We start from the raw sequence: 13,353 nt of genomic DNA on the forward strand, positions 1-13,353 counted from the left end.
AGATGACACAAGTCAAACTATAACTGGAAATAAGAGAAAACATACATTTGGAGTTGGCGTTTTAGCTCTTAAGGTGGCCAAATAAGTTTCAATCTTTCCTCAGAAATACTTAAGCAACCTAAGCCACACAAAAAAATAAATAAAAGAATATTGAGCCTGTAAATATTGTACGGTCTAATTGGTAGTTTCTATTGTTTTCGCATACTCTTTTGGTTTCAACCATAGTTATTGGCCAAACCTTGGAAATCTGTCATCCTTGGGCGCAATCTTCCTTTCTGAAAATAAGAGTCTTATCGCCTTGCCGAGAGTTCTTTTGAATGAATAGCCGGAAATACCAACAATGATCAACACGATTCTCTAACGATTTCTAATAAATATTCATATAAAAGAAAAAAAAAACATGCAAGCACTAAACAATCCAGTCGGTTATGGAGGCTACAATTCCTCTTCCACATCCAAAGATTGGCTCTATTGGTGTCGACTTTGCGCGAAAATTGATACACATAGTAAAAACATATTCTATGAACATCAACCACTAATAACTTCCGCTGGTGGAAATAGTGACGATAAAAGGAGTACATTGGCCGTTGCAATTGGAAAATATTTTTACGTACAAGTATGATTAAGTTTCAAATGTGCATATGTATGCATATATCCTTTTAATATTTCTTACCGATTGTATTTACATTCAGGTTAAACACGATGATGATCTGCCTCAATTGTTATGCACGGAGTGCACTTCATTGGTGTCAAATATTGCGAATTTCAATGAACGTGTTGCTAAAGTACAAGAAATGTATACTGCCCTGCAAAGTGGTCACTACAGTAAGGATACAGATTTTCAGTCTATTCGGTTGAAATATGGAATTTTGAAGGAAGATCCAGCTCAATTATATACGCACCAATATGAAGAAGACTGTTTCACTGAGAATACTGATCAAGCAGTTATGGAAAATTTGAATAAATTTGAGATCATATTGAAAAGAGAAAATCCACGAGATGGTACTCAATCCGATGAAGATGAGAGAGATGATAGTGAAGATCCTTTTGCCAGCGATTTTGGTATTGAGACCGCTGAGGGCAAGCCATTTTGTGCAATCAACGAAAGTAGCGGAGAAAGTAATGATAATAAATGTCCTCCTGGAATCCCTTCGAAACAACAGCAAAGAAAATTAAAAACCAGAATAAACATAAGTACAAAAGAAGGTTTAAAAGGGCAAGATAAGTCCGGAAAGTGTCTTATCCGCACCGACAAAGAGCCAAATGATGACAAATACTATTGTAGCGACTGCTCGCTTCATTTTCAACGTCCTGGCAATTATCGTACACATATGAAGAAAAGACATGGAATGGCATTAGAACCGTTGACATGTTCCCAATGCTCCAAATCCTTCAAGACTATATTTGATCTGAATTTTCATATAAAAACACATCGACCACTCTCTGAGAAACGAATATATCCATGCCCACAATGTGACAGAAAATTTTCGCAAAAATGTTATGTTGCCAGCCATATAAAGTTTGTTCATGAAGATATTCGTCCGTTTATTTGTGAAGAATGTGGTGAAGGAACACGAACGGAAGCTACACTACGAGAACACATGCTTACACATACAGACTTTGCACCTTTTGAATGCGAAATATGTAAGAAAGGTTTTAAAAATCGTGCGCGCCTAAAGGTAATTGGAAATTCATATTGTGTAAAGAAAATTATAATTATGAATTTTTGTAGAAACATATGGACACGCACAGTTCTAATAAGCACATCTGCAACGAGTGTGGTTTAAAACTGAATTCTCGTACGACTTTAAACTTACATATGCTCGTACATTCTGATGTTATGCCACACAAATGTGACTACTGTGGGCGGGCTTTCAAAAGAGCCAAAACGCTGAAAAATCATTTAATACTCCACAGTGGTCTAAAACCTTATTCATGTGACTTCTGCGATAAAACCTTTGCCAATGGGGCTAATTGTCGTACGCATAAAAGAAAAACTCATCCGGAGGAATTAGCAGCTTTAGAGGCTTCAGGCGAAAAAACATATACGAAAAATATACCAAAATTGGCTGTACTGAAAACTGTGTAAGTAAAAAATAATTAATTATTAAAAAGCTTTAAATTATTTTGGGGTTCCCTTAGAACAAAATCAGCCGAAAATCTTATCCCAGTTGTCTCCAAACAGAGTGGCAATTTTTCGTTAGGTAGAAAGCCGAAACCTCCACTGGATTATACTGTTGACAGAAAGCACTCCAATTCGTTGACAGGAGTAGATGCGTCTGCTGAAACAGTGTTATCGGGCAGCCAAACATTTTTTAAAGAAAACAGTTTAGACATGACTAGTCTTACGGAGAGGAATAACATACCATCGTCGTTTTGGTAAAGATAAAAATTATATTATTTAAAATTTTTTAAACAAATAAATGTGCTTACATTAAAACCTATTCGACTTGGTATTTGTCTTGATATCTCCGGGAAAATACCCATTCGGTCCCCCGCCTCTTTTAAAAAAAAGGGGTATAAGGGGGGGTAGAGGGGGTATTCTACTTTCTAAAAGTGAAATCCTCACCCCCAGGCGGCTTGTAGTTTTTAAGTTATTTGAGTTTAAAAATTGTAAAATTGACCAAGAATCCTCCTATTTTGGTCACTACAACCAGCCGAAGTGCTGCCAGACATCGTATAAATAAACAATTTTAGAAGATAATAAATGAATAGAAATACAAAATTTTACAAATTATTTCTATATTATATACGTCTATTCATATATATACAATATATATATATATATATATATATATATATAGGTATATTTATGGATATATGTATATATTTATATACATATATATAATAATGCTTGATTTTCAGTAAAGTATGTTTGATTGTATGCATTTTGAATATATAATATATATATTTTTAATTCCAAATTTTTCACTATATTATGAATATATGATAAATATATATACATATATATATTTAAAAAAAAGGAAAAAAAAGCGCCGCAGGCAAAAATTTGGAATTAAAAATCGCGCGATTTTTAATTCCAAATTTTCACTATATTATGAATATATGATATATATATATACATATATATATTTAAAAAAAAAGCGCCGCAGGCGAAAATTTGGAATAAAAAATCGTCTATGCTGTCCACAGTATTTTTGCGTAAAACTTTCTTCTGCGTAGGCGGCCTTCGGCCGCACTTCAAAAAAATAACCCTCATCAGCCCAACTCCGGCTACGCAATCCACAGTATTTTTGCGTAGTACTCCTTTTCGCGTAGGAATTTTACGTGAAGCTGAACTGTATTTCGAAAATCATATCGATATTGTATTTATATATACAGGTATCCTTGTATAACGCGGTTTCGATATAACGCGATTTGGAAAAATTAGGTTTCAGTACAACGCGAAATTTAGGCTTATATAACGCGAAGGGGAAAATACATAATTATAAAATCTGGTAACACTAATTTGCGTACCACACATATATAATATGTAATGTATTTTTAATGTAAACCGGGAATTACCCTTTTTCGCCTTCACAACATGTGTGAGTATACCAGAAAAGGAGCTTAAAAAAACCACCCACCAAAAACTGATAACAGATTTTGCAATTATAAAACCAGTAGGAGAACCACAAGGTCCCACAACTAGTTTCTTATCCAATAGCGAAAACTATGTTGAAGAAATATCTTCTTATGAAGCTATTGCTCCCCCAAAACGCCCACGTGCAAAGATCTTTGAAGACAGTGAAACAGATTAATTACCATAAGAAGTTTGAAGAATAACAATAAAGTTTTTAATAAACCTTTAATTTGTTTTAGTTTGTTTTTAAATTTTTTAATGTGCACATAATTATTTAAATTTTGTTTTTTGAATTTTGAAATATGTATGTACATATGTATTATTATTCATATCTTGTGTTTTTAATTGTATAAGAAAGTCTGAACTTTAGTATTGAGTTGAAATATATGTGCATCTGTTATTTTGTATGTATTTGATTTAAAAAAAACCTATTGGAACATAACCCCCAAATTTATAAGAAAACTATGTTTTAGATAACGCGCAATTCTTCTGGAACGTAACTATCGCGTTATACGAGGGATACCTGTATTTATGAACTCAATATATACACCTTAGAGGTTGTAAACCCCCATTCCCTCATTATTCTAACAAAAAATAGTGTGTGGAAATTATGTTCCTATGTTGCTTCGTTTTCAATCGCATTAAATTTTTTTATTATTTTTTGCTTCTGGCAGTACTCCATTCAGCCATGCTTTTCAGTTATTGTAAATTTAGCTGGCGCGTCAAGTGTTTGCAAGTTATAAATGGAATTTAAATTGTTAATTTATGGTATATATCAATAAAAAGAGTTAAAAACGTGTGTGTATGTTAATGTAGTTTGAATATTTATTACAATAAATGTGATAAGTGCACTTATTGTATCAAAATTTGGTGAAGGTAAAAGACAAATTTTATCAACAAATAACTTAAAAACTATTATTAACTGAATAGTGTTGGTGCTAGTTTTAGCAAAATAAGCACGAAATCAACATATCCTGTGAATTTCATTGCAAAATTCGTAATATTCCTCTCAAAACAAGTGAGGGGATACTGCATGGAGTCGGAGCCTTAAATATCATAGGCATCGCATCAAAAATACTAAAATATGTACAAATTTAGATATTTCTAAATAAAAAAGCATAGTTAAAGCTTGAAAATAATTGTTTTTGTAAAATTGCTTATTTTTTTACGTTTAGCTCAAATCTCCCAAGCAAGAATGTCCCCAATTGATTTTCAGGGTACATTCTCAATAGTCTATTTCTGTGTAATAAGCCTGTCTCAATGGGACTATTGCGACAGTTGTTGCAACGAATATAACTGATACCAAATAAAGTATATGTATGTATTTGAGTGGAAGGCGGTGCGTACGTTCTGTATGCCATGCCCGAATGCACAAAAACTGTCAACTTTCTACACTTGCCGTACGTGCGCCGAAAATGACAACTGTTTAAAGAACAAAAGTTTTGTATCGCATATATTTTTATTGATAGTGATTTTATTATACAAAATTGTATACAGAAAATAAATGTAATTTAAATTAAATTCAATTCAAATGCATCCTTATTTTTTCGATAAAGGCTTGAAAGAGTAGAGAAAAGGCTTAGCTTAACTAAGATGTCCTGAAAAATGAATGTGCGTCTTGATTTCAAAGTTATGGTAGCATTCACCGTCTACGACTACTCTTACTGCTACAGCAACAATTACCATACATATTATAAAAACCCTCTTTCGCTTTGATAAACATTACTTTTGTAATATATTGTTACGAATTTATTACCTTTTCATCAGGATAAAATGTCTCACAATAAATCCTCCGACTTCGATTACTGGACACTGCTTCTAGATATGGCAATTCGTGTCTTTTGACAAGTTCTGAATAGCCAAGGCGAATTCATGTTTTTGGTTTAGTATCCCATTGGTTCGCGACAAGAATGATAGTGTGGGGGACATGAAAGTGCCACACATATATATATATATTACTATTAACTGCTTTATTCAAATAAACGATTCAAACTTTACAAACTATAAATTTAGTGATAAAAACTGCTTTGCGTGTTACTCGATTCAAGGTTCTGAAAGCTAATCATTTCAGTTACGAAAAATGATTATTCAAAAAGTTCTTGCTACAAAACTGCGAAGAAGAGAACAAAAGGAATTCGTGAGAACTCCTTTACGAATACTGGTGTTGCCACATTGGATTGTTCAGTTTGTTCCCACAATACTCCCCCCTAAATGAGGCTTTATGTGGGACTTATTAAAGTCTAATTTAAGGTTGGCTATTTGGCGCGTGTGCTGATCTCTGCTGCAGTGGTAGACACGTTGATGTTGTAGGATGAAGGGGTACCCCCGAGTTGACCAATGCGCGTCTAAAGTGGGCAGCGCTTCCAAAAATATCATCACTGGCCAAATGAGCGGGTTTAATACGGTCTATGTTGACGGTGACTTCTCGCCCATTTACGTCTATTATAAAGAGCCTATTGTCTATGCGCTTGACTATTTTGTGGGGGCCCGAGTATGGCTGGTCGAGCGGCCGTTTAACTGCATCAACTCTCAGGAATACATGAGTGCAGGTCTCTATATCTTTGAAACAAAATGTTTTCTGCTTGTTGTGGTGTGTTGTCGGAGCGGGCCTTATTTTTCGCATATGTGAACGGAATTCGTCTAGAAAACTATAAGGGTCCACTGGCGGATCGGTGTTTGTGAAGAACTCGCCGGGCACCTTTAGTGTTGAGCCATAGAGATATTCTGCTGGAGAGGCTTTTAGCTCTTCCTTGTAGCATGGGTCCATTGCGGGGTCTGATGGCACATTATTGCTGCCTTCAATGTGCGGTGCCATCTTTCAACTAGGCCATTTGAAGCTGGGTGGTATGCTGTAGTACGGATTCGTTTACCCCCGACCAATCGTGAGAGTGCTGTGAAGAGTGCGCTTTCGAATTGTGAACCCTGGTCCGTGGTTAGCAACTTGGGACATCCGAAGCGTGATATCCAATGTGTGTAGAATACGCTGGCAACGGTGCTGGCTGTAATATCTTTTATAGCAATTGCTTCGGGCCACTTGGTGAAGCGATCGATGGCTGTTAGGCAATACCTGAATCCCTGCGATTCGGGCAATGGGCCGACCAGATCCAGGTGGACGTGGTCGAACCTTTCGTCGGGCTCTGGAAATGCTGCAAATCTTGTGTGCGCGTGTCGCGCTGTCTTGGAACGTTGGCATGGGATGCAGTTTCTGGCCCACTCGGTGATGTCCTTGTTCATTGACGGCCAAACATATCGTTGTGCGACGATTTTAACGGTGGATCTGCCGCTGGGATGTGCCAAGTTGTGCAGTGCCTCGTAGACTTTGCGACGTAACCCTAACGGCACAAATGGACGAATGTTATTGGTGGAGACATCGCAGTAGATTGCCTGCCCGTCCAAACCAAAGGTTAGTTTCTGGAACTTAAGTGATGTTTCGTTCTGCTCAAGTAATTGTTTTAGCTCATCGTCTGCTGCTTGGGTGCGTGATAACTCATCGTGGTCGATCATAACCGGTGTGTGCATTGTGTCAATACGCGAAAAAGTGTCCGCTATGTCGTTGTCCGAGCCAGAGATGTGCTCTATTCTTGTGGTGAATTGACTAATGAATCCCAGTTGTCTTATTTGGCGTGGAGAAGCTTTATCGGACTGCTGTCGAAATGCGTAAATCAACGGTTTGTGATCGGTTCTGACAGTGAACTCACGGGCCTCGACCCAATGCCGGAAGTTCTTTATTGCTTCGAAAACCGCCGTCAGTTCCCTATCATATGTGCTATAGTTCTTCTGTGCTGGCGAAAGTTTCTTCGAAAAGAACCCAAGCGGCTGCCACGTGCCGTTATGTTGTTGCTCCAAAACCGCTCCCAACGCTGTGCTAGATGCGTCGCACGTCACTCGAAGCTTAGCGCCAGAAATCGGATGTGCTAAGAGGGTAGCTTGAGCGAGCTTCTCTTTCACCTCTTCGAAAGCCTTTTCGGACTCTGCTGTCCATGGAACTGGTCGCCGATCGTTTTTCTTAGAGTCTTTAAGAAGGTCGTTGAGTGGTGCTTGAATGGAGGCGGCTCTACTGATGTGTCTTCTATAGAAGTTAATGGCCCCTAAAAATCTCCTTAATTCTAAAATAGTTTTAGGCCTCGGAAAGTCTCGTAATGCTTGGACACGGTCCGGAAGTGGCGCGGAGCCGTTGGGCGTTATGCGGTAGCCTAGGAAATCAACGGTGGAAGCTCCGAAAACGCATTTATCGGCGTTTATGCAGAGTCCGTATTTGCTGAGTTGTTGGAAAACTAGACGAAGATGCTGCTCATGTTGTTGGGTGCTGTTTGATGCTATCAGTAGGTCATCGATGTAGGCGTAAACGAATTCGAGTCCAGACAGGGCTTCGTTGATGAAACGCTGGAACGATTGGGCGGCGTTACGAAGCCCGAACGGCATTGAGGTAAACTCAAATAGACCGAATGGGGTGATTACGGCAGTTTTGGGGATGTTCTCTTCTGCTACCGGTATGTGATGAAATGCGCGCCTGAGATCGATTTTAGTAAATATGTTTTTCCCTGCCAGGATCGAAGAGTAGTCCTGGAGCAGAGAAGTTGGGTACCGGTCCGGGGTAGTTTGCTCGTTTAATCTGCGGTAGTCTCCACATGGTCTCCAATCTCCGTTCTTTTTCTTTGCCATGTGGAGGGGGCTGGCCCAAGGACTGTTCGATGGCCTCGCGTAACCCAAATCTACCATGAGTTGGAATTCTTCTTTTGCGATTTTGAGGCGTTCCGGACATAGTTGGCGGACTCGTTGGAGGCATGGTGGGCCGGTGGTGGGTATGAAGTGCTTGACGGAGTGTTTGGTTGCCGTACGGTTTGACGGATTGCCCAACAATTCCGGGAACTCCTTCAGAATGTTGCTGAATCTGTTAGTTTGCGTGAGTGTGGTAATGTCGGTGATTGATGCTGTTGCATATGAGCCGACGCTACGGTTACCTGAGTTGCGGTCAATTAAACAGCCTTGTTTCAGATTCACTATAAGCCCGTATTCGTGTAGGAGGTCTGCGCCGATTATGGGGTACGGTACGTTGGCCATACAGAATACCCAGCGAATCGGTTGACGTAGTCCTATGTTAAGAGTGAGGGGCTTATCGCCATACGTGTCGATTTTGGTGCCGTTTGCTGCCTGTAGTCGAAGCGCTCTTGGTGATAGTTTGACTCCTTGCGGAGGTGGGGTGACAGAAATATCCGCGCCGGTATCGACGAGGAGTTTCATGCCTGTGTTGCGATCGTAAACGAAAAGTCGACGAGGTGTTGTATCGCCGCCGGTGCTCGTCGATACTACTGGCGGCTGCTTGCGTTTCCCTTGCCTTCGACGAATGCGCAGGGTTTCGTGCATTTGTTAGCGCGTGCCCCGAACCTGCGGTGGTAGAAACATACAAGTGGTGTGGAATAGGAAGCGTTTGGCAATGGATTGCTGGCTCCACTGCTGTTATTGTTACTGCGCTCAAGGATTAACTTCTCCAGTTGCTCAGCTAGTTTGTCGACTTGTTGTTGTAGCGCATTCGTACTGACATTTCGTGAGACTGGCATGAGATTTTGGTAATTTGCATTGCGTTGCACCTCCATTACTTGATTAGCGAGCTGGGAGAGTTGGACGTTATCTTCTTGGTCCCTTCCCACTAGTGCCATTTGGCCTTGTGGCGGAAGTCGCTCTAACCAAATAACTCGAACGAATGCCGGGTCGAGTTTATCTCCTCCCAGACGATTTATTTCCGCGAGTAATTCGGATGGGCGTCGGTCGCCCAACTCTACGCCAGATAACAGCATTTTGAATCGTCGACTCTGTGAGAGTGCAAAATGGTTCAATAGTGCGTTTTTCAGCGTGCTATACTTATCGTTTGTAGGCGGGTTGGTTATTAAATTTTCCACGACGATTAGAGCATCTTGATCCAATCGAGCGATGACGGTATAATATTTGGTTGCGTCGGATGTGATTCTGCGAAGCTGGAATTGCGCCTCTACTGCAGCGAACCATAGTTGTGCCTGCTGGCTCCAGAATGGGGGTAGCTCTATGCGTTCGTACCGGTCTACATGTGTTCTGGGGACTTGGAAATCTGCCTCGGAATCTCCGTTGGATGCACCATCCTGTTCAATCGTGTCCTCAGTGTTGGACATCTTGTTGCGCTAAAATTCTTCGTAGGGGTCACCAATTATGTGGGGGACATGAAAGTGCCACACATATATATATATATTACTATTAACTGCTTTATTCAAATAAACGATTCAAACTTTACAAACTATAAATTTAGTGATAAAAACTGCTTTGCGTGTTACTCGATTCAAGGTTCTGAAAGCTAATCATTTCAGTTACGAAAAATTATTATTCAAAAAGTTCTTGCTACAAAACTGCGAAGAAGAGAACAAAAGGAATTCGTGAGAACTCCTTTACGAATACTGGTGTTGCCACATTGGATTGTTCAGTTTGTTCCCACAATAGTGAAGAAAATTGCGCCTTCGGAACTCGCCGTTCCGCAAAAGTCCAAACAAACAAAAGGAAGGGGAATTACTTGTCTGTGAATAAGAAGAGTAGGCGAAGACAGTGGAAAAAACCAAACAGAAGAAATTATACGCACACACACACTTTCTTGCCACGGCATCTTCACAAAACAAACTGCATTAGAAGGTTTTATATTAATTTGTGCTTTCACAATTTAACTCACGGTACATCGTTTTCATTAGTTTGGTTAGTTTGAATCTCACAATTTATATTCCTTTTGACTCTTGTATTGGAAATTGAACTGACGTCCAACTTGTCGAAATCGCAAAAAAACAAAGTATCTGTTTTGGCAACGTACCACTTATGCTACTCAATTCGCTTAGGTCTTTACTTTATTTATCGCGATTTGGCAAGTCTGACGTCAGTTCCCTTTCGAATACAAAAGAAATGAACAAAACAAACAAAAGGATGGGAATTTGCTTGTTTGTGAAAGTTCAGTGTGATTTGTGAGATTTAAAGTAAACAATCTAATGAAAACAAAAAGCGCGTGTTAAATTGTGAAAGCTTACGTGAATATTAAGCCTGTAATTGTGTGGCCGTGTGTATAATTGGTAGTTTCTATTGCTTTCGCATACTCTTTTGGTTTCAACCATAGTTATTGGCCAAACCTTGGAAATCTATTATCCTTGGGCGAAAACTTACTTTTCTGAAAATAAGAAAATTCATTTGAATGGAGAGGCGGAACGCACGATCAACACGATTCGCTAACGATTTCTAATTAATATTCATATAAAAGAAAAAAAAAATGGAAGCTTATGGAGGGTACAATTCCTCTTCCACATCCAAAGATTGGCACTGTTGGTGTCGACTTTGCGCGAAAATTGATATAAATAGTAAAAATATATTCTATGAACATCAACCACTAATAACTTCTGGTGGAAATAGTGACCATAAAAGGAGTACATTGGCCGTTGCAATTGGAAAATATTTTTACGTACAAGTATGATTAAGTTTTAAATGTGCATATGTATGCATATATCCTTTTAATATTTCTTACCGATTGTATTTACATTCAGGTTAAACACGATGATGATCTGCCTCAATTGTTATGCACGGAGTGCACTTCATTGGTGTCAAATATTGCGAATTTCAATGAACGTGTTGCTAAAGTGCAAGAAATGTATACTGCCCTGCAAAGTGGTCACTACAGTAAGGATACAGATTTTCAGTCAATTCGGTTGAAATATGGAATTTTGAAGGAAGATCCAGCTCAGTTATATACGCACCAATATGAAGAAGACTGTTTCACTGAGAATACTGATCAAGCAGTTATGGAAAATTTGAATACATTTGAGATCATATTGAAAAGAGAAAATCCACGAGATGGTACTCAATCCGATGAAGAAGAGAGAGATGATAATGAAGATCCTTTTGCCAGCGATTTTGGTGTTGAAACCGCAGAGAATAAGCCGTTTTGTGCAATAAAAGAATGTGATGGAGAAAGTAATGATAGTAAGTATCCTCCTGAGGTGCCTTCGAAAGAACAACAAAGAAAATTAAAAACCAGAATAAACATAAGTACAAAAGAAGGTTTAAAAGGGCAAGATAAGTCCGGAAAGTGTCTTATCCGTGCTGAGAAAAAGCCAAATGATGACAAATACTATTGTAGCGACTGCTCACTTCATTTTCAACGTCCTGGCAATTATCGTATACATATGAAGAAAAGACATGGAATGGCATTAGAACCGTTGACATGTTCCCAGTGCTCCAAATCCTTCAAGACTATATTTGATCTGAATTTTCATATAAAAACACATCGACCACTTTTTGAGAAACGAATATTTCCATGTCCCCAATGTGATCGAAAATTTTCGAAAAAAGGATATGTTGCCAGTCATATAAAGTTTGTTCACGAAGATATTCGTCCATTTATTTGTGAGGAATGTGGTGAAGGAACACGAACGGAAGCTACACTACGAGAACACATGCTTACACATACAGACTTTGCACCTTTTGAATGCGAAATATGTAAAAAAGGTTTTAAAAATCGTGCGCGCCTAAAGGTAATTGGAAATTCATATTGTGTAAAGAAAATTATAATTATGAATTTTTGTAGAAACATATGGACACGCACAGTTCTAATAAGCACATCTGCAGCGAGTGTGGTTTAAAACTGAATTCTCGTGTGACTTTAAACTTACATATGCTTGTACATTCTGATGTTATGCGCCACAAATGTGACTACTGTGGGCGGGCTTTCAAACGAGCCAAAACGCTGAAAAATCATTTAATACTCCACAGTGGTCTAAAACCTTATTCATGTGATTTCTGCTATAAAACCTTTGCCAATGGGGCTAATTGTCGTACGCACAAAAAAAAAACTCATCCGGAGGAATTAGCAGCGTTAGAGGCTTCAGGCGAAAAAACACATACGAAAAATATACCAAAATTGGCTGTACTGAAAACTGTGTAAGTAAAAAATAATTAATTATTAAAAACTTGTAAGTAAATTATTTTGGGGTTTTCTTAGAACAAAATCAGCCGAAAATCTTATCCCAGTTGTCTCCAAACAGAGTGGCAATTTTTCTTTAGGTAGAAAGCCGAAACCTCCACTAGATTCTACTGTTGACACAAAACTCTCCAATTCGTTGACAGGGGTAGATGCGACTGCTGAAACAGTATTATCGGGCAGCCAAACAATTTTTTAAAGAAAACAGTTCAGGCGCTGGTAGTCTTACGGAGAGAAACAACATACAGCCGTCGTTTTGGTAAGGATAAAAATGAGTTGAATTTGTTCAACAAATAAAACAAAGTGCATGCACTAAAAACAATATATTCAAAATCTATTGCTACCTGGTACATGTTGTAATATTTACTTTTAATTTGCAATATAAACTTCATTCTTTTGCATCAAACTTGCAAAATAGTGATCAAAGCCGCTTATATTTTATACCGATCAGTCGTGATGACCATCTGCCAAAATACTCGTGTTATAGTCCGTTTGTAAAATTTGTGTACGGATAAGAAAACGAAATGAGGAGTTCTGTAGAATCTTTGCGGAACCTGTAAAGAATACGCACTGTTTCGCTGAAAAAAGTAGTTAATAGGACTTCTGGTGCTGATTTTTAATGGTGGTTCAAAATTTGTGTACTATTATCGCGCATATTAAATACGCAATATTTAGATTCGTTTTAAATCTCATTTTAATAATACAGTTAATTTTCCAAAAATAGCATATAACACTGTATAGCATAGCCGGAGTTGATTCAAAGGTTTTTTTCAAGTGTAGCTGAAGTCAAACACGC

The 13,353-nt window shown here is 38.5% G+C and overlaps 1 protein-coding gene across 1 annotated transcript; it reads left to right on the forward strand.

The window, feature by feature from the left end:
* Positions 1-12,911, forward strand: LOC128863625 (uncharacterized). The gene is made up of 9 exons (XM_054102873.1): positions 1-616; positions 693-1,679; positions 1,733-2,085; positions 2,143-2,379; positions 7,040-7,169; positions 10,845-11,048; positions 11,125-12,111; positions 12,165-12,517; positions 12,579-12,911. The coding sequence occupies exons 1-9, from the start codon at positions 401-403 to the stop codon at positions 12,754-12,756; spliced, it is 3,645 nt and encodes a 1,214-aa protein (XP_053958848.1). The 5' UTR covers positions 1-400; the 3' UTR covers positions 12,757-12,911.
* The last annotated feature ends 442 nt before the right edge of the window (positions 12,912-13,353 follow it).

This window comes from Anastrepha ludens, chromosome 5 (assembly GCF_028408465.1).
Source record: "Anastrepha ludens isolate Willacy chromosome 5, idAnaLude1.1, whole genome shotgun sequence".
In the NCBI taxonomy this organism is placed as follows: Eukaryota; Metazoa; Arthropoda; class Insecta; order Diptera; family Tephritidae; genus Anastrepha; species Anastrepha ludens.

Coding starts and splice junctions, on each gene's coding strand:
- LOC128863625 (XM_054102873.1), top strand. CDS start 401: ATGCAAGCACTAAACAATCCAGTCGGTTATGGAGGCTACAATTCCTCT. Junction 1,680..1,732: donor AAAATCGTGCGCGCCTAAAG/GTAATTGGAAAT, acceptor GAATTTTTGTAG/AAACATATGGACACGCACAG. Junction 11,049..11,124: donor GAAAATATTTTTACGTACAA/GTATGATTAAGT, acceptor ATTTACATTCAG/GTTAAACACGATGATGATCT.